At 38.5% G+C, this 24,676-nt stretch overlaps 1 protein-coding gene across 1 annotated transcript in view; it reads left to right on the top strand.

Moving 5' to 3' along the window:
• Positions 1-1,234: 1,234 nt before the first annotated feature.
• TAF9B (TATA-box binding protein associated factor 9b) overlaps positions 1,235-24,676 on the top strand; it is a 43,179-nt gene continuing 19,737 nt past the window's right edge. Inside the window, exons 1-6 of the mRNA XM_063804192.1 lie at positions 1,235-1,294; positions 3,988-4,126; positions 4,734-4,802; positions 5,783-5,852; positions 8,283-8,432; positions 15,976-16,192. Of these exons, the coding sequence (XP_063660262.1) occupies positions 8,383-8,432; positions 15,976-16,192 (267 nt within the window). The 5' untranslated portion in view covers positions 1,235-1,294; positions 3,988-4,126; positions 4,734-4,802; positions 5,783-5,852; positions 8,283-8,382. The remainder of the gene's footprint in view (positions 1,295-3,987; positions 4,127-4,733; positions 4,803-5,782; positions 5,853-8,282; positions 8,433-15,975; positions 16,193-24,676) is intronic.

The raw sequence follows: 24,676 nt of genomic DNA, 5'->3' as shown, positions 1-24,676 counted from the left end.
CTCCCTTGGTTTAATGTAGAGGATGGGATCCAAAATCTTAGGGATATTGGGATGGTGGAGTGGATTAGTCACTTTAGACCTACTCATCCCACCTGGGAGGATCCAGAAGATATATCCTTGACCAATGCCTTGCAAAATAGATTTGTGAGGGCAGCACCTGCATCTTTGAAGAGCCCTGTAATTGCTTTTCTCTGTATGTCAGATCTAGCAGTGGGAACTGCAGTCACTCAACTACAAAATTTAAGTACAATGGGAATAATTGGATCCTGAGGTGGCAGGGGCCAAGTGGTGGCACTCAGCTGTCAAAGGCAAGGTAGATGTAGGTACCGTAATGGACAGCAGAGGCAAAGCAGCAATCAGAATAGTCTGACTAATGTAGAGCTCTGCCATTGGCTAATTAATCATGGTGTTCCTAGAAGTCAGATTGATAGGAAGCCTATTGCATTCATACTTAATTTATATAAGCAGAAAACTTCCAGGTTGAATGGACAAAAGATTAATTTTTAAGTCTAAGTATTACAATATGTAACCTTCTATATTGGATAGGGGGATGGGAAAGTGTAACGTGATGAAAAGCTATTTGTAAAATTGACTTTTGTATGAATTTGCATGGTGGTATTTGTCTGGTATTATGCACTTTACAAAAATTATTATTTTTAATTGAAAATATTATTTCCGATACCTCTGGTCACCCTGAGTGGCCTGTGCTTGGAAGTATCAATCTTTTTACTTTTGGAGGACATTTTAGAGTCTGTAGCCTGAAGGAGTTCTTAAGGTGGTAGAACACACCTAGGTACTTGTGACTGTTTGCTCAGGAAGGCATTTGTTTGGGAGCAGTCACTCTATTCATTGTAGCAGATAGGTGCCCACCCCAGGAAAATTTTTCTTGGTGACTGAATGAATAAATTTCATGATTCATGGTTTCTTTGAGGCTTTTCATATCTATATTATTTAAAATAAACTAGTTGAAGGGAAGTCTGCACTATTACAGTGTGAAGAATGCGCAATGGTAAAATAGTAAAATTTCATTTCTTAAAGCTGGATTAATTTGATATGCAAATAAAGTGTAATGAATTATTAAATCACTATTTTGCATGCACATAAAATGGGTTAAAGTTATCCAAATTTCAATTGTGCTTCTCTTTTTTTGTCAGTTGAATACATACGATTAGCACTGCTTACTTAGCTTTTAAATATGTGTGAGATCCATTGTAAACAAAGATTATCTTCACAGTGGTGATGGAGTTACATTTACCCTAGTTGATCTACAACCATCCATGGCCTAGTTTTTAAGGTAAGAACTTCATTCTAAACAAAGTACACCACCCCATATCCCCCCAGACTCTCCAGTCTGTATCAGTTACTACTTATAATTCCTTCAGTCTGCCTTACTATTTGCCAACAAAGTGACCTTGCCTTCAAGCTTCAAAATAGCCTCCTCAATATCTAGCATTAGTTCATTTTCTTTCATTTGGAACAGGTAAGAGTGCTTTGAGAATCATTATTTGCAGGGACTCAACTTTGCTCTATTAGAAAATTTTTATTAGTAAATTTCTTATACTTAGCTCATAGGAAATATGTCTGAAACCCAAGTTTGCAATTTATCATGTATGTTAGGATAAATATTTGAAAGTTTACAATTGTCATTACATTTTTAGAGTAACAACCATAAGAGGCTCAGAACACACAACTGTGTTTGAAGTGGTTAGTTTCATAACCCCAAGATGCAAACCGGACCCTCCACTTGCACCCAGACTCATTAACAGATCCAAGAGCAGCCTGAATTTACAGTGGAAAGTAAGGATTTTACTATCAAAAGCACCTGATCATGTTTTTATAATTTAAAAATACTCTTCCTACAGTGTCCTAAATTGTATAGAATGATGCATGCCTCATCCGACTTATTTCCCTAGCACTTTGTATTATTCATAATAATCTTTCCCTTCTATATACCAAGCATCAAGGAAAATTGAGAAATGTTTGTAAGAATTTCAATAATTAATAAAAGTTGGAGTATCGATTTCTACAACTTAATTATTTATCATTGTAGTTACCAATAAATTTACCTCTCAATTTGCTTAAGTTCCAATTTTTTTCATTGTATACAATTTGGAAAACATAACAACACAAAGAATCTAAGGATGTCTTGTAGAGTGTAAAAAATGCGTTTTAGCTTCAAAATCTGGATTGCTTCATAAACAAAATATAAGCAGATTAATTTTAGAGTAACATATAGCTTTAAATTTATATACATATGCATACATGTATTTAGCATATATATATGTATTCCATGTAAAAACAGCCCCTCATGACTTTTTAAAAACATTTTTAGGGTTTCAATGATAATCGTTCCAAAATAAACAGCTTCCTTTTGGAATGGGATGAAGTATACAGTTTTATTTTTAAAAAGCACTTGTTTGTGGATGATTATTAATGTTATGATGAATTTTTGTTGTTAACTGTAGCATTTTATGATATTCTAGTATTTTGTGTCTATTATTAAAGGCAAAGGTGAAGACTTCAAAAGTTGCTATATGAGTACCATGAAACAGCACAAGATAATTGAACTGAGTATTTCTACAAAATACTCATTCAGATTAGCTACCAAAAACAACTTTGGCTTGAAGTATATTTAAATATTTACAATATTTAAGTCTATACTTCAATAAGAATCTGAGACTAATTTTCCATCTTAATCTATTCTTCAGTGATTTCAGTTAAATAGCAGTCTTCCATACATCAGGAACTATGCCTGCAACACCTCCACCTCCTAAGCTAAAAGAAGCAGGAAAGGAATCTGTTGTCAGTAGACTGGTGTGCCCCAACACAAACCCAAATGACACTCCTACTTATGTACTAGAAATGGAGGAAGCAGGATCTGTAAGCTTTTCTTTCATAAGCTTTAATCTTCAACCTCAGTTTTAGGTATATGTTATATGGATTCCGCACTTGAGAAGATTTTTAATTTAATCAATTTGCTTTCTACTCAATCGATTCATTCAGGAATTGCATGATTCCCAAGTCCCTGTGTTCTGCAGGGAGCCAATGCAGAGCCAAGGTTGGGCCAGGAATTGCGTGATTCCTGACTTCCTGTGTTCCAGATGGGGCCAAGGCGGAGCTGGGGTTAGGCAATTCTGCACGGAAAGATCTAAAAGTACTCAAGTCTCTGCAAATTAGCTAGAAGCAGCAGCAGCCATAACAATAGCATAGAGACTCAGAGAAGCGTGTTAGTTTTTAACTTTGGGCCTATACCAGACAATCTTGCACAGTCACATAAATCTTCAGCACCTCAACATATTTCTACCCTTTGTTCATATCACTGGATTCCTGATAAGGGTGGGCAACTATTTCATTCCATCCTGAACTTTCAAGTCTGTACTGAATAGGCTGGTAAATTTGTAAAGCAGCTGTAAATTACATTATGTATATTTTACCACAGTTTACATAAAGTAGATAAATGTTGAGAAGTGTTCTATGTTGCAAGTAACGTGCTAAGTGCTTTCACATTCATTATCTCATTAAATCCCCCCAAAGGAATGAGGCCGTCAAAGTAGAAATTATCTCCATTTTTTATATAGAGAAACTGAAGTTCAGAGAGACTAAGGGTCTTGCTCAGAATCACCCAGATGGAAAATAAGTTGAAGTTGTAATGCAGGCTTGCCCAGTTCCAAAGTTCATTGTATTTCTAGGGTTTAGATTTTAAGCCGAAATACAATGGAGAAGACCTTTCATGCACTATAAGAAGTCTTCAGAGAAGTACTACATACAAGGGTATGTGGCTATACTTTATAAATTTGTGTCATATTTTAATATAAAATTATACTTTTCACCAGAGAAATGAGTATATTTTGTTTGAAATCAAACCTTATTTTGCATTTAGTTCTTAGAAATGCTCACTCAACTTACTTTATATTTGCAAACTGAACATTTTCAAATCAGACGTTTATTTGCAATGGTCAACCATATCATCCTCTTTTATTTAAACAGATCTTTGCCTGCAATATGGAAGGAAGAAGCAACAGCAGTGGAGAAGTAAAATATACAACCTGTCCAGATAAAACCGGATCCCCTAGAAAACCATATATAAAGGGAAAGGTCCATGCACACAGTGTAAAAATTGGATGGAGTAAGTAATGTTTTTGTATTTAAATTTTTCCCTCTGTCTTAATATTAACTATTGAGAAGAAATCTTCCTCTCATTGTCCTCAGCTTTATAAAATGTTCTTTTAGTCATTTATATGTGAGATATTCTGCCATATAAATGAGTTTAGTTGTAAACTATATTATTTTTCTAGTTCTCTCTTGCTATCTCATTAATTTGCACATGAACACATTATTGAGCTTTATGTGTCCTTAAATAAGATTACATCTAATATGGAGGCCACAATTAGAAGGCCACATCAATGATAAATGTCAGCTTAAGAAATTATATTCATACAAATTATTTTCTCTCTAAACTAGAGAAATCAACTTTATGGCACATATACTTAGCTTTTCAATCTCTTGCAAATAACTTTACAATATTTATTTAAATGCTTCATTTCTAATATTCCAAACATGTAACTTGAATTATGTTTTTATTATCTTTATTAATATGTGGTTATTAATACACTATTGTTTCATGTTTATATTTTTTCCTCTGTGAAAAATGTTTCTTAACTCATGTGATAACATTCCAGTGGGAGACTTATAAGTTTATTCAAGAATAATTTTGATTTTATTTCTCTTTTCAGAGCCATCCAAAGATAATGGTGGAACATACATTTCAAGTTACAGTTTAGAAGTTAGTGAAAATTCAGATGGTAAGGCATCATGATTTTTAAAAATATTTTATTTTGAAACAATTTTAGACTCACTAGAAGTTGTAAAAAAAAAAAGGTATAGAGAGTTCCCATGTAAAATCTTCACTCAGCTTCTCCTAAGATTAATATTTTACATAACCATAGTACAATTATCAAAACTAGGAAACTGGCATTGAGATAATACTATCACCTAAACCCGAGAAATTACTTGAATTTCTGCAGTTTTTAGTAATAAATCATGTTTACTGACTGATATCTTATGATTTTATGGTTAATTCACGGGGCATATATTATTTTACTATTGAAATAGATAACTGGACCAACTTCATTTCCAAAATTGTTATTCTTAGTATATACATGAGATATCATGGAAACCGGTAACATTTATAAGCAAGCTGGGCACAGCGGCTCACGCCTGTAATCCCAACACTTTGGGAGACCAAGGCGGGTGGATTACTTGAGGTCAGGAGTTCAAGACCAGCCTAGCCAACATGGTGAAACCCCGTATCTACTAAAAATACAAAAATTAGCCAGGCTTGGTGGCGCAGGCTTGTAATCCCAGTTACTTGGGAGGCTGAGGCATGAGAATCGCTTGAACCCAGGAGGCAGAGGTTGCAGTGAGCCAACATTACACCACTACACTCCAGCCTGGACGATAGAGCAAGACTCCGCTCAAAAAAAATTTTTTTTAAATAAGCTACCTATAAATAAATTGAATAAATTTGCTTTTATCCCTTCAGTGAATCTCTGAAACATAATTTACAGTGGCAACAAAGGAATTTCTACATAATCACCTGCAACCTGATACTGCATATAAACTGAGAGTCTTTTATACCTCACTTATAGGCCAGACAGGTGAGAAAAGAAGGATGGAAAACATTTTAAATTGAAGACTGAAATGAGCTGTATCATATTACTAAATGTTTTACAAAACTGAACTTGAATCAGTACAGTCATAAGGTATTTTTTCTTTCTCTTAGCCTTCAGATATATTGACTATTCAAACACCTACTCTTCCTCCTGCATCTTGCTGTCCTCCACCCTTGAATGGTAAGACAAAGTCCAGAGAAACCAATCTCCTATGCAGTGAGGCTTCTTTGTGTGATTTGTATGACTAAGCCTACATTTCCTGTTTTGTAACTTTTGGTTTTTTATATATTAAATGATACTAAAGCAGAACCAGTGATTTTCTTTTAGAATATAATCAAATATTGGTCAGCCAATTGTTTCATTTTTTACTTTGTTCATTTTTTAGACTCCGGGTCTCACTCTGTCACCCGAGCTGGAGTGCACTGACAGTAATCATAGCTCATTGCAGCCTTGAACCCCTGGGCTCAAGCAAACCTCCCTCTTCAGCCTCCTGAGTAGCTGGGACTACAGGCATCCACTGTCATATCCAGCTACATTTTTTATTTTTTGTAGAAACAGGGTCTCACTTTGTTGCCCAGGCTGGTCATGAATTCCTGGCCTCAAGTGATCCTCCCACCTCAGCCTCCCAAAGCACTGAGATTACAGGCAGGAGCCACCGAGCCTGGCCAGTTGTTTCTTACTTAGTAATTGAAACCACAAATTTTTTTGAAGTCTGTAAATAAAATTTAAAAATTAATTGACACAAATTACTACATTTTGAGTCTTCTGTTACTGTGTTTTAACAGTCTTCTCAAATTATTTTGTATAATTTTAGAGAAGCACCTTTAAAACTATTTACAAAATACTTTAAATTTGATTTTGTATATTTTTATAGACAATTCTCTTGCTAATAGAAACCCTGAAGCACTTGTATATGTCAAAAAAGCAAACGGTAACCAAGATGACACACAAGGGCACCCTGGCTCTGACGTGAAATACAGATTGAGTAAATTAATTCCTGTAGAATCCACAGTTTCTAGTTAAAAACAGCAAATAGGGATAGAGAAGTTATACTGTTAAGTTGTCCCATTTGTAGTCCATTTCACTTTGGATGGATATATGCTGCTACTTCCCGTCAAGGTGGGAAGTGATCATGCCTGCACAATCATTTGTATGTTTGCTTATTTGTTTGTTTGTAGTTTGGATCTTTCAATGAAGTGTGAAACCGCCATCAGTCCCAGGCCCTCCTTCTCAATGTGGTACACCTGTACTAACCTGAAAGGGTCCAAACTGTGTTGTTGTTAGTTGGGGAGTATGTTATCAATGTATTGTTATTAACTTATGATTATTATAAAAGCACAGTAATTTTTTTAGAACCTTTTTTGGAAACTCTGGAACTCCCTAAGGAGTCAGAGTTTAGAATTAGAATCCCACAAATCTTGGATCATGGTTTCTGGAACACACCTAGAACGTAATACTAATGGTATTAGGAAGGCTATAGCAATACTAATCCTGCCCTACAGAGCCTATATTTGAGGAAAGTAATACATTTGGAAAACCAAGTAGAATATCAATAGGTCACTAATTTAATTTTTAAAACTAAAATAAGAGATAAAGTTAAATCAATTTATAGAACTTAGCATTTTTTAAAGCTTCATTGGGAAATCTCTGGTCATGTTTGCTTGCATGTTACTATACAGTACGACACATAAGAAATGTGGCTATAAGTTAATGAAGCTTTAAAAAAAAAAAAAAACTTTTGGTCAGGCGCAGTGGCTCACACCTGTAATCCCTGCACTTTGGGAGGCTGAGGCAGGCGGATCACCTGAGGTCAGGAGTTCAAGACAGCCTGACCAACATGGAGAAACCCTGTCTCTACTAAAAATACAAAATTACCCGGGCGTGGTGGCACATGCCTGTAATCCCAGCTACTTGGGAGGCTGAGGCAGGAGAATCACTAAATCACTTGAACCCTGGAGGTGGAGGTTGCGGTGGGCCAAGATGGCACCATTGCACTCCAACCTGGGCAACAAGAACGAAAATCCATCTCAAAAAAAAATAAATAAATAACTTTTTTACATCCATGTAAATATTTTCCCATTCAAACAAAGCTCTTAAAAAAAATGGCCTAATTATTTAGCCACGTAAGTATCTTTAAATTTTTCTTCCCTTTTCCCCAGACTCTAGCAGGGTATGTGTAGCGTTAACAAAAAGCCTTAGTCTCTTAATAATAGATGACAGGTATGATTATATCACTGTATCACTGTATAAATACCAGAGAATACTTGGGTTTGTGTTTCATCCCAGTAACCAATAGTAATATAAAGCAACATTAGTATATATGTTTGCTGTTTTTTGAGTAACTCACTTAAAAATAATTTTAATAAATTTTTAAAAAGCATTCATCTAATATGTGAATTAGATGATCCTTTTTCTTAATTTTATTTGAGCCTTTTAATGTTAATTATAGTATACTGCCTTATGCTTAACTATTTCTACACTTGTCTGTATCTCATAGCATTTAATAGATTATAAGCTTTGGCACTGAAAGGATCATGTTGTAACTCTCGACAGTATCTAGTATAGTGACTACCTAGAGAAAGAGCTCAATTTCTCTACTGCATCTTTCAGATTCCTGTGTGCAATGGTGCTGAAATCACTGATTACAGGCTAGAGTGTGGACAAATTGAAAAATCAGTGCACTTGATTTACACAGGCCCTTGCTTGAGCTATGAAGTTAAAGGTCTCATTCCTGCAACTACATATTTTTGCAGAGTCCAGGTAAACCTGACAGTTCTTCCAATGTAAACAAGACAACAGCTCATAACCTATGCTATCTACAGTCATAATACTGGCAGCATTTCCAGTGTGGAAACCAGAAGATAATCACAGACTTCCAAATGTTAGCTGTTGCTCATATTCGGTGACAACATTCTGAGCTGCTGCACCTGGCATTGAAAGTCTTACATAATCTAGCACCTACTTTCCATTCCACCTTGATCTGCCATTATTCTCTCTACAGTTCTGTGTTTCCCAAATTTCCCTGAACCTAAGAATCATCTGATATGCTTGTTAAAAACACTGACTCCTATACCCTCACTCAGACCTATTGAATCAAAATTTCTAATCCAGAGGTTTGCTAATCTGTATATTTAACAAGCACCCAAAGTGATAATTATCATCAATTAGGAAAAACTGCATGAACTCTCTATTCCAAACAAATAAGTCTACTCCAACATCACCACTAACAAATATGCCATGTGCATTTGTTCATACTGTGCTCTCTGCCTATCTTGTTCCTTAAAACCAAGCTCTTGTATAAATGTTTCCCTGATAACCAAAATGGAAGTGATCTCTTCCTCTTCTGAACTACTAGAACTGTAAGATTCATAACCCGAACCCTGATACTTGACATCTGATGTCCATCCCTCAGATTGCCTTTCATAACTGAAAGTTGTCTTTTTTAAAAAAAATCCTTTGTCAGATTTGTTGGGTGTCACTATTTTTTGTGTTGGAAAAAATACTGTCACAATATATATTTATTAATTAGGAGGCCATTGCAATAGCCCAAAGGATAGGTGATGAAAGAAGACATACAAATGGCCAACAGGTATATTTTTAAATGCTCAACATTAGCAAATCAAAACCACAATAAGATATCATCTTAAACCAGTAAGAAGGCTATAATTAAAAAGACAAAGAAGGCCAGGCTTGACGGCTCATGCCTGTAATCCCAGCTTTTTGGGAGGTTGAGGTGGGAGGATTCCTTGAGCCCAGGAGTTCAAAATCAGCCTGGGTTCTGCTGACTGTTCCTTTTGCCATGCAAAAGCTCTTTAGTTTACTTAGGTCCCAGCTATTTATCTTTGTTTTTATTGCAATTGCTTTTGGGTTTTTCATCATGAAATCCTTGCCTAAGCCAATGTCTAGAAGGGTTTTTCCAATGTTATCCTCTAGAATTTTTATAGTTTCAGGACTTAGGTTTAAGTCCTTAATCCATCTTGAGTTGATTTTTGTATAATGTGAGAGATAAGGGATCCAGTTTCATTCTCCTACATGTGGCTAGCCAATTATCTCAGCAGCATTTGTTGAAAAGGGAGTCCTTTCCCCACGTTATGTTTTTGTTTGCTTTGTCAAAGATCAGTTGGCTGTAAGAATTTGGCTTTATTTCTGGATTCCCTATTCTGTTCCATTGGTCTATGTGTGTATTTTTATATTAGTCCCATGCTGTTTTGGTGACTACAACCTTATAGTATAGTTTGAAATCAGGCAGTGTTATGCCTCTGGATTTGTTCTTTTTGCTTAGTCTTGCTTTGGTTATGCAGGCTCTTTTTTGGTTCCATATGAATTTTAGAATTGCTTTTTCTAACTCTGTGAAGAATGATAGTGGTATTTTGATGGGGATTGCATTAAATTTGTAGATTGCTTTTGGCAGTATGGTCATTTTCACAATATTGATTCTACCCATCCATGAGTATGGGATATTTTGTGTCATCTGATTCTTTTAGCAATGCTTTGTAGTTTTCCATGTAGAGGTCTTTTGGCTCCTTTGTTAGGTTTTTTTTTTTTTTTTTTTTTGCAGCTATTGTAAAAGGGGTCAAGTTCTTGATTTGATTCTCTGCTTGGTCACTGTTGGTGTATAGAAGAGCTACTGGTTTGTGTACATTAATCTTGTATCCAGAAACTTCGGTGATTTTTTTTTTTTTTGAGACGGAGTTTCAGTCTTGTCACCCAGGCTGGAGTGCAGTGGTGCAATCTCAGCTCACTGCAACCTCCACCTCCCAGGTTCAAGCGATTCTCCTGCCTCAGCCTCCCAAGTAGCTGGGATTACAAGTGTGCATGACGACGCCTGGCTAATTTTTGTATTTTCAGTAGAGACAGGGTTTCACCACTTTGGCCAGGCTGGTCTCGAACTCCTGACCTCAGGTGATCCACCTGCCTTGGCCACCCGAAGTGCTAGGATTACAGGCATGAGCCACCATGCCCACTCTGCTGAATTCTTTTATCAGTTCTAGGAGCTTTCTGGAGGAGTCCTTAGGGTTTTCAAGGTAAACTATCATATCATCAGGAAACAGGGACAGTTTGACTTCCTCTTTACTGATTAGGATGCCTTTTATCTCTTTCTCTTGTTGGATTGCTCTGGCTAAGACTCCCAGTATTATGTTGAAGAGGAGTAGTGTGAGTGGGCATCCTTGTCTTGTTCCCGTTCTCAGGGGGAATGCTTTGAACTTTTCCCCATTCAGTATCATGTTGGCTGTGGGTTTGTCATAGACAGCTTTTATTACATTAAGGTATGCCCCTTGTATGCCGATTTTGCTGAGAGTTTTGATCATAAAGTGATGCTGGACTTTGTTGAATGCTTTTTCTGCATCTATTGTGATGATCATGTGATGTTTGTTTTAAATTCTGTTTATGTGGTGAATCACATTTATTGACTTGTGTATGTTAAACCATCCCTGCATTCCTGGTATGAAACCCACTTGATCACGGTGGATTATCTTTTTGATATGTTGTCAGATTTGGTGAGCTAGTATTTTGTTAAGGATTTTAGCATCCATGTTCATCAAGGATATCAGTACGTAGTTTTCTTTTTTGGTTGTATCCTTTCCCGGTTTTGGTATTAGGGTAATGCTGGCCTCATAAAATGAATTAGGGAGGGTTCCTTCTTTCTCTATCATGTGGAATAGTGTCAAAAGGATTGGCACCAATTCTTCTTTGAATGTCTGGTCGAATTCTGCTGTGAATCCGTCTGGTCCTGGACTTTTTTTTGTTGGTAATTTTTAAATTACCATTTCAATCTCACTGCTTGTTATTGGTCTGTTCAGGGTATCTAATTCTTGCTGATTTAAGCTAGGAGGGTTGTATTTTTTCCAAGAATTTATCCATCTCTTGTAGGTTTTCTAGTTTATGTGCGTAAAGCTGTTCATAGCAGCCTTGAATGATCTTTTGTATTTTGGTGGTGTCAGTTGTAATATCTCCTGTTTTGTTTCTCAGTGGAGTTATTTGGATTTTCTCTCTTCTTTTCTTGGTTAATCTTGCTAATGGTTAATCAATCTTATTTATCTTTTCAAAGAACCAGCTTTTTGTTTCATTTATCTTTCACACTTTTTTTTTGTTTGTTTCCATTTCGTTTAGTTCTGCTCTGATCTTGGTTACTTCCTTTCTTCTGCTGGTTTTGGTTTGCTCTTGTTTCTCTAGCTCCTTGAGGCATGACCTTAGATTGTCTGTTTGTGCTCTTTCAGACTTTTTGATGTAGGTGTTTAGGGCTATGAACTTTCCTCTTAGCACTGTATTAGCTGTATCCCAGAGGTTTTGATAGGTTGTGTCATTACTGTCATTCAGTGTGAAAAAAAAAATTTTTTTTTAAGACAGAGTCTCACTCTGTCACCCAGACTGCAGTGCAGTGGCACGATCTCGGCTCACTGCAACTTTCACCTCCCAGGTTCAAGCAATTCTCATGCCTCAGCCTCCCAAGTAGCTGGGAATACAGGCACCCACCACCACACCTGGCTAATTTTTGTATTTTTAGCAGAGATGGAGTTTACCATGTTGGTCAAGCTGGTCTCGAGAACTCCTGACCTCAGGTGATCCACCCACCTCCATCTCCCAAAGTGCTGGGATTACAGGCGTGAGCCACCACGCCTGTCCTGAAAATTTTAATTTCCATCTTGATTTCATTTTTGACCCAATGCTCATTCAGGAGCAGGTTATTTAATTTCCATGTATTTGCATGGCTTTGAGGGTTCCCTTTGGAGTTGATTTCCAGTTCTATTCCACTGTGGTCTGAGAGAGTGCTTGATATAAGTTCAATTTTTAAAAATTTATTGAGGCTCGTTTTATGGCCTTTCATGTTGTCTATCTTGGAGAAATTTCCACAGGCTGTTGAATAGAACGTGATCCTGTGGTTGTTGGATGAAGTGATCTGTATATATCTGTTAGGTCCATTTGTTCCAAGGTATAGTTTAAATCCATTGTTTCTTTGTTGACTTTCTGTCTTGATGACTTGTCTAGTACTGTCAGTGGAGTACTGAAGTCTCCCGCTATTATTGTGTTACTGTCTATCTCATTTCTTAGGTCTATTAGTAATTGTTTTATACATTTGGGAGGTCCAGTGTTAGGTGTATGTATGTTTAGGATTGTGATATTTTCCTGTTGGATAGGCCTTCTACCATTATATAATGTCCCCCTTTGTCTCTTTTAACCACTATTGCTTTAAAGTTTGTTTTGTCTGATATAAGAATAGCTACTCCTGCTTGATTTTGGTGTCCATTTGCATGAAATGCGTTTTTCCACCCCTTTACTTTAAGTTTATGTAAGTCCTTATTGTCAGGCCTCTGAGCCTAAGCTAAGCCATCATATCCCCTGTGACCTGCACATACACATCCAGATGGCCGGTTCCTGCCTTAACTGATGACATTCCACCACAAAAGAAGTGAAAATGGCCCCTCCTTGCCTTAACTGATAACATTCCACCATAAAAGAAGTGAAAATGGCTGGTCCTTGCCTTAAGTGATGACATTACCTTGTGAAATTCCTTTTCCTGGCTCATCCTGGCTCAGAAAAGCTCCCCCACTGAACACCTTGTTACCCCCACTCCTTCCCGCCAGAGAACAACCCTGCTTTGACTGTAATTTTCCTTTACCTACCCAAATCTTATAAAACAACCCCACCCCTATCTCCCTTCACTGACTCTCTGTTCAGACTCAGCCCGCCTGCACCCAGGTGATTAAAAAGCTTTATCGCTCACACAAAGCCTGTTTGGTGGTCTCTTCACATGGATGTGAGTGAAACTTATGTGTTAGGTGAGTCTTCTGAAGGCAGCAGATAGTTGGTTGGTGAGTTCTTATGCATTCTGCAGTTCTGTATCTTTTAAGTAGAGCATTTAGGCCATTTATGAATGTTAGTATTGAAATGTGAAGTACCATTGCATTCATCATGCTCTTTGTTACCTGCGTCCTTTGTTTTTTGTTTTTTAACTTGAATTTTTGTTTTATAGGTCCTGTGTGCTTTATGCTTTAAAGTATTCTGTTTCCATGTGTTTCCAGGATTGTTTCAAGATTTAGAGCTCCTTTTAGCAGTTCTTGTAGTGGTGGCTTGGTAACGGCAAATTCTCTCAGCATTTGTTTATCTGAAAATGATTATATCTTTTCTTCATATATGATGCCTAGTTTTGCTGGACACAAAATTCTTGGCTGAAGATTGTTTTGTTTGAGGAGGTTAAAGATAGGGCCCCAATCCTTTCTAGCTTGTAGGGTTTCTGCTGAGAAGTCTACTGTTAATCTGACAGGTTTTCCTTTATAGGTTACCTGGTGCTGTGTCTCGCAGCTCTTAAGATTCTTTCCTTGGTCTTAAGTTTGGATAACCTGATGACAATTTGCCTAGGTGAAGATGTTTTTGTGATGAATTTTCCAGGTGTTCTTTGTGCTTCTTATGTTTGCATATCTAGGTCTCTAGCAAGGCTGGGGAAGTTTTCCTCGATTATCCCCCCCAAAATGTTTTTCCAAGCTTTTAGAATTCTCTTCTTCCTCATGAATACCAATTATTCTTAGGTTTGGTGAATTAACAATCCCAAACTTCTTGGAGGTTTTGTTCATATTTCCTTGTTCTTTTTTCTTTGTCTTTGTTGGATTGGGTTAATTTGAAGACCTTGTCTTCGAGCTCTGAATTTCTTTCTCCTACTTGTTCAATTCTATTGCTGAGACTTTCCAGAGCATTTTGCATTTCTAAAAGTGTGTCCAAAGTCTCCTGAATTTTTGTTTTTTCTTTAAGTTATCTATTTTGTTGAATATTTCTCCCTTCACTTCTTGTATCGTTTTTTGAATTTCCTTGCATTGGGCTTTGCTTTCTCTGGTACCTCCCTTATCAGCTTAATAACTAATCTCCTGAATTCTTTTTCAGGTAAGTCAGGGATTTCTTCTTGGTTTGGATCCATTGCTGTTAAACTAGTGTGATTTTTGGGGGGTGTTAATGAGCCTTGTTTTGTCATATTACCAGGGTTGCTTTTCTGGTTCCTTCCCATTGGGGTGGGCTCTGTCAGAGGGAAGGTCTAGGGCTGAAGGCTGTTGTTCAGATTTTTTTGTCCCACTGAGTATTCCCTTGATGTAGTGCTCGTCCCCTTTTCCTGTGGTTGTGGCTTTCTGTGAGCTGAACTGCAGTGATTATTGTCCCTCTTCTGGGTCTAGCCACCCAGCGAGTCTACCCAGCTCCTTGCTGGTTCTGTGGGTTTCTGCAGAGTCCTGTGATGTGAACCATCTATGGGTCTCTCAACTGTGAATACCAGTACCTGTGCTGGTAAAGGTGGTGAAGGCTGCAAGAACCCTCCGTGAGTGTTCTTAGCTTTAGTGGTTTAATGCTCTATTTTTGTGCTGGTTGACCTCCTGCCAGGAGGTGATGCTTTCCAGAAAGCATTAGCTGTAGTAGTGTGAAGAGGGACCAGCTGTGGGCAGGGCCCTAGAACTCCCAAGATTACATGTCCTTTGTCTTCCACTACCAGGGTGGGTAGGGAAGGACCATCAGGTGGGGGCAGGGCTAGGTGTGTCTGAGCTCAGACTCTCCTTGAGGGGGTCTTGCTGCGGCTACTGTGGGGGATGGGGTAAGGTTCCCAGGTCACTGGAGTTGTGTACCTAGGAGGATTATGGCTGCCTTTGCTGAGTCATGTAGGTTGTCAGGGAAGTGGGGAAAAGCCAGCAGTCACAGGCCTTACCCAGCTCCAACCCAACCGAAGGGCTGGTCTCACTTCCACCGTGCTACCCGCAACAGCCCCAAGTCTCTTTCCAGGTGAAGGACAGGCTTGAAAGCTTGCCCGAGGCTTCCACCTCCCATCCGCCGAAGAAAAGGACTTTAGTTCTTCCCCCCACCTGTGAAGTCTGTAAGCCGGATTCACGCCCTCCCCTGAGTTCTGGCTAGGAGAATTCTCGCCATGTTCAAATTGTTACAGAGTTCAGCTAGGGAAGTCCTTCTCCCTGGTGGGGTCTTACCTCCTGCTCCTCTGGCCTCCCTCCTGATGGATCCCTGTGGTGTCAGGCAGGAATAGGCTGCTTGGGGATTCAGCAAGCTCCCAGGGCCTCCCTGCTGCCTCCTCCACCCCTGTATTTCACTCGGCTCTGCTAACTTGACTCAGCTCCAGATAAAGTCTGGAAAGTCTCTCATTAAAAGACCTTCAAACTCTCCAGTGGGGGTATGTGTTCCAGAAAGGAGGGTCTCCCTTTCCCACTACCAAAGTTAGGGCACTCACAGTATTTGGGGTGTCTCCTGGGTCCTGCAGGAGCAGTCTTCTTCCTTCAGAGGGTCTGTGGGTCTTCTCAGAATTGCTGTTTTGTCCTTGCAGTCGATCTGGAGCTAAAATTCACAATGCAAGCCTCCACAATGCTGCTCTATCCAGAACTGCAATCTATCCCTGCCTCTCATCTGCCATGATCCGCCCTCTCTCAAGAAAAGTAAACTCTAGGGGGTGGAGCCAAGATAGCCAAATAGGAACAGCTCCAGTCTACAGCTCCCAGCATGAGCGACGCAGAAGACGGGTGATTTCTGCATTTCCAACTGAGGTACTGGGTTCATCTCACTGGGGAGTGTGGGAAAGCGGGTGCAGGACAGTGGGGGCAGCACATCGAGCACGAGCCAAAGCAGGGCGAGGCATTGCCTCCCCCGGGAAGTGCAAGGGGTCAGGGAATTCCCTTTTTCTTAGTCAAAGAAAGGGATGACAGACGGCATCTGGAAAGTCGGGTCACTCCCACCCTAATAATGCACTTTCCCAACAGTCTCAGCAAACAGCACACCAGGAGATTATATACCACACAAGGCTCGGAGGGTCCTACGCCCCTGAAGCCTTGCTCATTGCTAGCACAGCAGTCTGAGATCAAACTGCAAGTGGCAGTGAGGCTGGGGGAGGGGTGCCTGCCATTGCCAAGGCTTGAGGAGGTAAACAAAGCGGCCAGGAAGCTCGAACTGGGTGGAGCCCACCACAGCTCAAGGAGGCCTGCCTGTCTCTGTAGACTCCACCTCTGGGGGCATGGCATAGCCAAACAAAAGGCAGCAGAATCCTCTGCAGACTTAAATGTCCCTGTCTGACAGCTTTGAAGAGAGTAGTGGTTCTCCCAGCACGCAGCTGGAGATCTGAGAATGGACAGACTGCCTCCCCAAGTGGGTCCCTGACCCCCGAGTAGCCTAACTGGTAGGCACCCCCCAGTAGGGGCAGACTGACACCTCGCATGGCCAGGTACTCCTCTGAGACAAAACTTCCCGAGGAACGATCAGGCAGCAACATTTGCTGTTCACCAATATCCACTGTTCTGCAGCCTCCACTGCCAATACCCAGGCAAACAGGGTCTGGAGTGGACTTCCAGCAAACTCCAACAGACCTGCAGCTGAGGGTCCTGACTGTTAGAAGGAAAACTAACAAAGAGAAAGGACATACACACCAAAACCCCATTTGTACGTCACCATCATCAAAGACCAAAGGCAGATAAAACCACAAAGATGGGGAAAAAAACAGAGCAGAAAAACTAGAACCTCTAAAAAGCAGAGCACCTCTCCTCCTCCAAAGGAATGCAGCTCCACACCAGCAGTGGAACAGATTCACCAAAGTTGAAATGAAGGAAAAAATGTTAAGGGCAGCCAGAGAGAAAAGTCAGGTTACCCACAAAGGGAAGCCCATCACACTAACAGCTGATCTCTTGGCAGAAACTCTACAAGCCAGAAGAGAGTGCAGGCCAATATTCAACATTCTTAAAGAAAAGAATTTTCAACCCAGAATTTCATATCCAGCCAAACTAAGCTTCATAAGTGAAGGAGAAACAAAATCCGTTACAGACAAGCAAATGCTGAGAGATTTTGTCACCACCAGGCCTGCCCTAAAAGAGCTCCTGAAGGAAGCACTAAACATGGAAAGGAACAACTGGGACCAGCCACTGCAAAAACATGCCAAATTGTAAAGACCATCGAGGCTAGGAAGAAACTGCATCAACTAATGAGCAAAATAACCAGCTAACATCATAATGACAGGATCAAATTCACACATAACAATATTAACCTTAAAGGTAAATGGGTTAATTGCTCCAATTAAAAGACACAGACTGGCAAATTGGATAAAAACTCAAGACCCATCAGTGTGCTGTATTCAGGAAACCCATCTCACACGCAGAAATACACATAAGCTCAAAATAAAGGGATGGAGGAAGATCTACCAAGCAAATGGAAAACAAAAAAAGGCAGGGGTTGCAATCCTAGTCTCTGATAAAGCAGACTTTAAACCAAAAAAGATCAAAAGAGACAAAGAAGGCCATTACATAATGGTAAAGGGATCAATTCAACAAGAAGAACTAACTATCCTAAATATGTATGCACCCAATACAGGAGCACCCAGATTCATAAAGCAAATCCTTAGAGACCTACAAAGAGACTTAGACTCCCACACAATAATAATGGGAGACTTTAACACCTCACTGTCAACATTAGACAGACCAACGAGGCAGAAAGTTAACAAGGATATACAGGAATTGAACTCAGCTCTGCACCAAGCAGACCTAATAGACATCTACAGAACTCTCCACACCAAATCAACAGAATATACATTCTTTTCAGCACCACACCACACCTATTCCAAAACTGACCACATAGTTGGAAGTAAAGCACTCCTCAGCAAATGTAAAAGAACACAAATTATAACAAACTGTCTCTCAGACCACACTGCAATCAAACTAGAACTCAGGATTAAGAAACTCACTCAAAATCGCTCAACTACATGGAAACTGAACAACCTGCTCCTGAATGACTACTGGGTACATAACGAAACGAAGGCAGAAATAAAGATGTTTTTTGAAACCAACAAGAACAAAGACACAACATACCACAATCTCTGGGACACATTCAAAGCAGTGTGTAGAGCGAAATTGATGGCACTAAATGCCCACAAGAGAAAGCAGGAAAGATCTAACATTGACACCCTAACATCACAATTAAAAGAACTAGAGAAGCAAGAGCAAACACATTCAAAAGCTTGCAGAAGGCAAGAAATAATTAAGATCAGAGCAGAACTGAAGGAAATAGAGACACAAAAAGCCCTTCAAAAAATCAACGAATCCAGGAGCTGGTTTTTTGAAAAGATCAACAAAATTGATAGGCTGCTAGCAAGACTAATAAAGAAGAAAACAGAGAAGAATCAAATAGATGCAATAAAAAAATGATAAAGGGGATATCACCACTGATCCCACAGAAATGCAAACTACCATCAGAGAATACTATAAACACCTCTATGCAAATAAACTAGAAAATCTAGAAGAAATGGATAAATTCCTCGACACATACACCCTCCCAAGACTAAACCAGGAAGAAGTTGAATCTCTGAATAGACCAAAAACAGGCTCTGAAATTGAGGCCATAATTAATAGCTTACCAACCAAAAAAAGTCCAGGACCAGATGGATTCACAGCCGAATTCTACCAGAGGTACAAGGAGGAGCTGGTACCATTCCTTCTGAAACTATTCCAATCAATAGAAAAAAGAGGGAATCCTCCCTAAGTCATTTTATGAGGCCAGCATCATCCTGATAGCAAAGCCTGGCAGAGACACAAAAAAACAAGAGAATTTTAGACCAATATCCCTGATGAACATAGACATAAAAATCCTCAATAAAATACTGGCAAACCGAATGCAGCAGCACATCAAAAAGCTTATCCACCATGATCAAGTGGGCTTCATCCCTGGGATGCAAGGCTGGTTCAATATACGCAAATCAACAAATATAATCCACCATATAAACAGAACCAACAACAAAAACCATATGATTATCTCAATAGATGCAGAAAAGTCCTTTGACAAAATTCAACAGCCCTTCATGCTAAAAACTCTCAATAAATTAGGTATTGATGGGACATATCTCAAAATAATAAGAGCTATCTATGACAAATCCACAACCAACATCATACTGAATGGGCAAAAACTGGAAGCATTCCCTTTGAAAACTGGCACAAGACAGGGATGCCCTCTCTCACCACTCCTATTCAACATACTGTTGGAAGTTCTGGCCAGGGCAATCAGGCAGGAGAAGGAAATAAAGGATATTCAATTAGGAAAAGAGGAAGTCAAATTGTCCCTGTTTGCAGATGACATGATTGTATATCTAGAAAACCCCATCATCTCAGCCCAAAATCTCCTTAAGCTGATAGGCAACTTCAGCAAAGTCTCAGGATACAAAATCAATGTGCAAAAATCACAAGCATTCTTATACACCAATAACAGACAAACAGAGAGCCAAATCATGAGTGAACTCCCATTCACAATTGCTTCAAAGAGAATAAAATACCTAGGAATCCAACTTACAAGGGACGTGAAGGACCTCTTCAAGGAGAACTACAAACCACTGCTCAATGAAATAAAAGAGGATACAAACAAATGGAAGAACATTCCATGCTCATGGGTAGGAAGAATCAAGATCGTGAAAATGGCCACACTGCCCAAGGTAATTTATAGATTCAATGCCATCCCCATCAAGTTACCAATGACTTTCTTCACAGAATTGGAAAAAACTTCTTTAAAGTTCATATGGAATCAAAAAAGAGCCTGCATTGCCAAGTCAATCCTAAGCCAAAAGAACAAAGCTGGAGGCATCACGCTACCTGACTTCAAACTATACTACAAGGCTACAGTAACCAAAGCAGCATGGTACTGGTACCAAAACAGAGATATAGACCACTGGAACAGAATAGAACCCTCAGAAATAATGCCGCATATCTACAACTATCTGATCTTTGACAAACTTGACAAAAACAAGAAATGGGGAAAGGATTCCCGATTTAATAAATGGTGCTGGGAAAACTGGCTAGTCAGATGTAGAAAGCTGAAACTGGATCCCTTCCTTACACCTTATACAAAAATTAATTCAAGATGGATTAAAGACTTAAATGTTAGACCTAAAACCATAAAATCCCTAGAAGAAAACCTAGGCAATACCATTCAGGACATAGGCATGGGCAACAACTTCATGACTAAAACACAAAAAGCAATGGCAACAAAAGCCAAAATTGACAAATGGGATCTAATTCAACTAAAGAGCTTCTGCACAGCAAAAGAAACTACCATCAGAGTGAACAGGCAACCTACAGAATGGGAGAAAATTTTTGCAATCTACTCATCTGACCAAGGGCTAATATCCAGAATCTACAATGAACTCCAACAAATTTACAAGAAAAAAACAAACAACCCCATCAGAAAGTGGGCGAAGGATATGAACAGACACTTCTCAAAAGAAGACATTTATGCAGCCAAAAGACACATGAAAAAATGCTCACCATCACTGGCCATCAGAGAAATGCAAATCAAAACCACAATGAGATAGCGTCTCACACCAGTTAGAATGGCGATCATTAAAAAATCAGGAAACAACAGGTGCTGGAGAGCATGTGGAGAAATAGGAACACTTTTACACTGTTGGTGGGACTGTAAACTAGTTCCACCATTGTGGAAGTCAGTGTGGCGATTCCTCAGGGATCTAGAACTAGAAATACCATTTGGCCCAGCCATCCCATTACTGGGTATATACCCAAAGGATTATAAATCATGCTGCTATAAAGACGCATGCACACGTATATTTATTGCGGCACTATTCACAATAGCAAAGACTTGGAACCAAGCCCAATGTCCAAGAATGATAGACTGGATTAAGAAAATGTGGCACATATACACCATGGAATACTATGCAGCCATAAAAAGGATGAGTTCATGTCCTTTGTAGGTACATGGATGAAGCTGGAAACCATCCTTCTCAGCAAACTATTGCAAGGACAAAAAACCAAACACTGCATGTTCTCACTCATAGGTGGGAATTGAACAGTTAGAACACATGGACACAGGAAGGGGAACATCACACACCAGGGCCTGTTGTGGGGTGGGGGGAGTGGGGAGGGACAGCATTAGGAGATATACCTAATGTTAAATGACGAGTTAATGGGTGCAGCACACCAACATGGCACATGTATAGATAGGTAACAAACCTGCACGTTGTGCACATGTACCCTAAAACTTAAAGTATACTAAAAAAAAAAAACTGAAAAAAAAAGAAAAGTAAACTCTATACACTGCTCGTAGAAACACAAATTATTAAAGCCACTATGGAAAACAGTATGGATATTTCTCAAAAAAAAAAACTCAGTATCAAGGCCTGGATGAGATGAGAGACTATTATACTAAGTAAGGTAACTGAGGAATGGAAAACCAAACATCCTATGTTCTCACTTATAAGTGCGAGCTAAGCTATGAGGATGCAAAGGCATAAGAATGACACAATAGTCTTTGGGGACTCCGGGGGAAAGGGATAAACTACAAATAGGGTGCAGTGTATAATGCTCTGGTGATGGGTAAACAAAATCTCACAAATCACCACTAAAGAACTTACTCATGTAACCAAACACTACCTGTTTCCCAGTAACCTATGGAAAAAAAAAAAATTGTTTTAAACCACTAGGTCATTCACATGGTATGGTTTCCTCATACATTAGACCGAGTTTCAACCTCACTTATTCCATTGAGGAATACATTTGTTTGATCCCGTACTCTATTTTTAGAGTTAACTATCAGCCTGATTGTGAATACATTCAATTTCAGTATGTTTATAGCAGCACAATTCACAACTGCAAAAATATGGAACCAGCCCAAATGCCCATCAATCAATGAGTGGTTAAAGAAACTGTGCTATATATGTACATGATTGAATACTACTCAGCCATAAAGGAATGAATTAATGGCATTTGCAGCCACCTGGATGGGATTGAAGACTAATATTCTAAGTGAAGTAACTTACGAATGGAAAGCCAAACATCATATTTTCTCACTCGTAAGTGGGAGCTAAGTTATAAAGATGCAAAGGCATAAGAATAATACAATGGACTCTGGGGACTCAGGGAAAGGGTCCAAAGGGGATAGTGATAAAAGTCTACAAATTAACTTCAGTGTATACTGTTCAGGTGATGGGTGCACCAAAACCTCACAAATCACCACTAAAGAACTTACTCATGTAACCAAATACCACATGTTCCCCAAAAACCTATGGAAATAAAAAATAAAAGACATAGAGTGGCTGAATAGATAAAAATAAAGCAAGACCTAATAATCTGTTGCCTACAAGAAACACATTCCACCTAGAAAGACACACATAGACTGACAATAGAGAGATGGAAAAAGGTACTCCATGCCAAGGGAAACCAAAGAAGAGCAGGACTAGCTGAACTTACTTGAAAAGAAATAGGGTTCAAGACAAAAACTACAAAGAAGGTCACTATATAAAGATAAAGGGGCCAATTCAGCAAGAGCTTATAACAAATTAAAATATATATACACCCAACACTGGAGCACACAGATATCCAAAACAAATATTATTAGAGCTAAAAAGAGAGATAAAGTCCAATAAAACAATAACTGGATACTTCAACATCCCACTTTCAGCATTGGACAGGACTTCCAGACACAATATCAGCAAAGAAACATTGGACCTAATCTGTACTACAGGACAAATGAACCTAATAGATATTACAGAACATTTCATCTACAGAACATTTCATCAGCTGCAGAATATATATTCTTCTCCTCAGCACATGGATCATTCTCAAGGATGTACCATAGGCTAGGTCACAAAACACACCTTAAAATTTAAAAAAAAGAAATAATATCAAGTTTCTTCTCTGACCACAATAGAATAAAACTAAAAATTAATAACAAGAAAAATTTTGAAAACACATGATAATGAAACCATAACATACCAAAACCTATGGGATAAAACACAAGCAGTAGTGAAAAAAAAAAGTTTATACCTATATGTACCTACATCAAAAAAGAGGAAAAAATTCAAATAAACAACAACAATCCATCTTAAAAAGAACTAGAAAACAAGACAAAACCAAACCCAAAATTAATGGAAAGATAGAAATAATAAAGATTGAAACAAATAAAAATTAAATGAAACTGAAATTAAGAATACAAAAGATTAATGAAACAAAAAGTTAGTTTTCTGAGAAGTTAAACAAAATTGACAAACCTTTAGTCTGACAAAGAAAAAAAGAGAAAAGAGCCAAATAAATAAAGTCACAGATGAAATAGGAAACATTACAACTAATACTGCAGAAATTCAAAGCACCATTAGTGGCTACTATGAGCAACTATATCCAAATAAATTGGAAACTATAAAATAAGTGGATAAATTCCTAGATGCATTCAACCTACCAAGATTGAAACATAAAGAAATCCATAACCTGAACAGATCAATAACAAATAATGAGATCAAAGACATAATAAAAAGTCTCCCACGAAAGAAAAGCCCAGGACCTGATGGCTTTACTGATTAATTCTATGAAATATTTAAAGAACTAATACCAATTCTACTAAAACTATTCTGAAAAACAGAGGAGGATAGAATACTATCAAACTCTTTCTATGAGGCCAGTATTACTCTGATACCAAAACCAGACAAAGACACTTCAAAAAAAGAAAACTACAAGCCAATATCTTTGATGAATATTCATGTATAAATCCTCAACAAAATACTAGCAAACCAAATTGAACAAAACATTAAGAAGATCATTCATCATGATCAAGTGGGATTTATCCCTGGGATGCAAAAATGGTTCAACAAACACAAATCAATCAACGTGACAGATCTTAGCAACAAAATGAAGAATGAAAACCATATGAGTATTTCAATTGATGGTGAAAAAGCATTTGATAAAATTCAACATCCCTTCAGGATAAAAACCATCAGAAATATGGGTATAGAAGGAACATATCTCAACATAATAAAAGCCATATATGACAGACCCATAGCTAGTATCATACTAAATGGGGAATAACTGAAAGCCCTTCCTCTAAGATATGGAACAGGACAAGGATGCCCACTTTCACTACCATTATTCACCATAGTACTGGAAGTGCTTGCTAGAGCAATCAGACAAGAGAAAGCAATACAGGGCATCCAAACTGAAAAGGAAGAAATCAAATTATCCTTGTTTGGAGATGATATAACCCTATATTTGGAAAAATCTAAAGAT

Source organism: Pan troglodytes, chromosome X (assembly GCF_028858775.2).
Source record: "Pan troglodytes isolate AG18354 chromosome X, NHGRI_mPanTro3-v2.0_pri, whole genome shotgun sequence".
Taxonomy (NCBI): domain Eukaryota; kingdom Metazoa; phylum Chordata; class Mammalia; order Primates; family Hominidae; genus Pan; species Pan troglodytes.
This window is presented reverse-complemented; position numbering and strand designations above follow the sequence as displayed.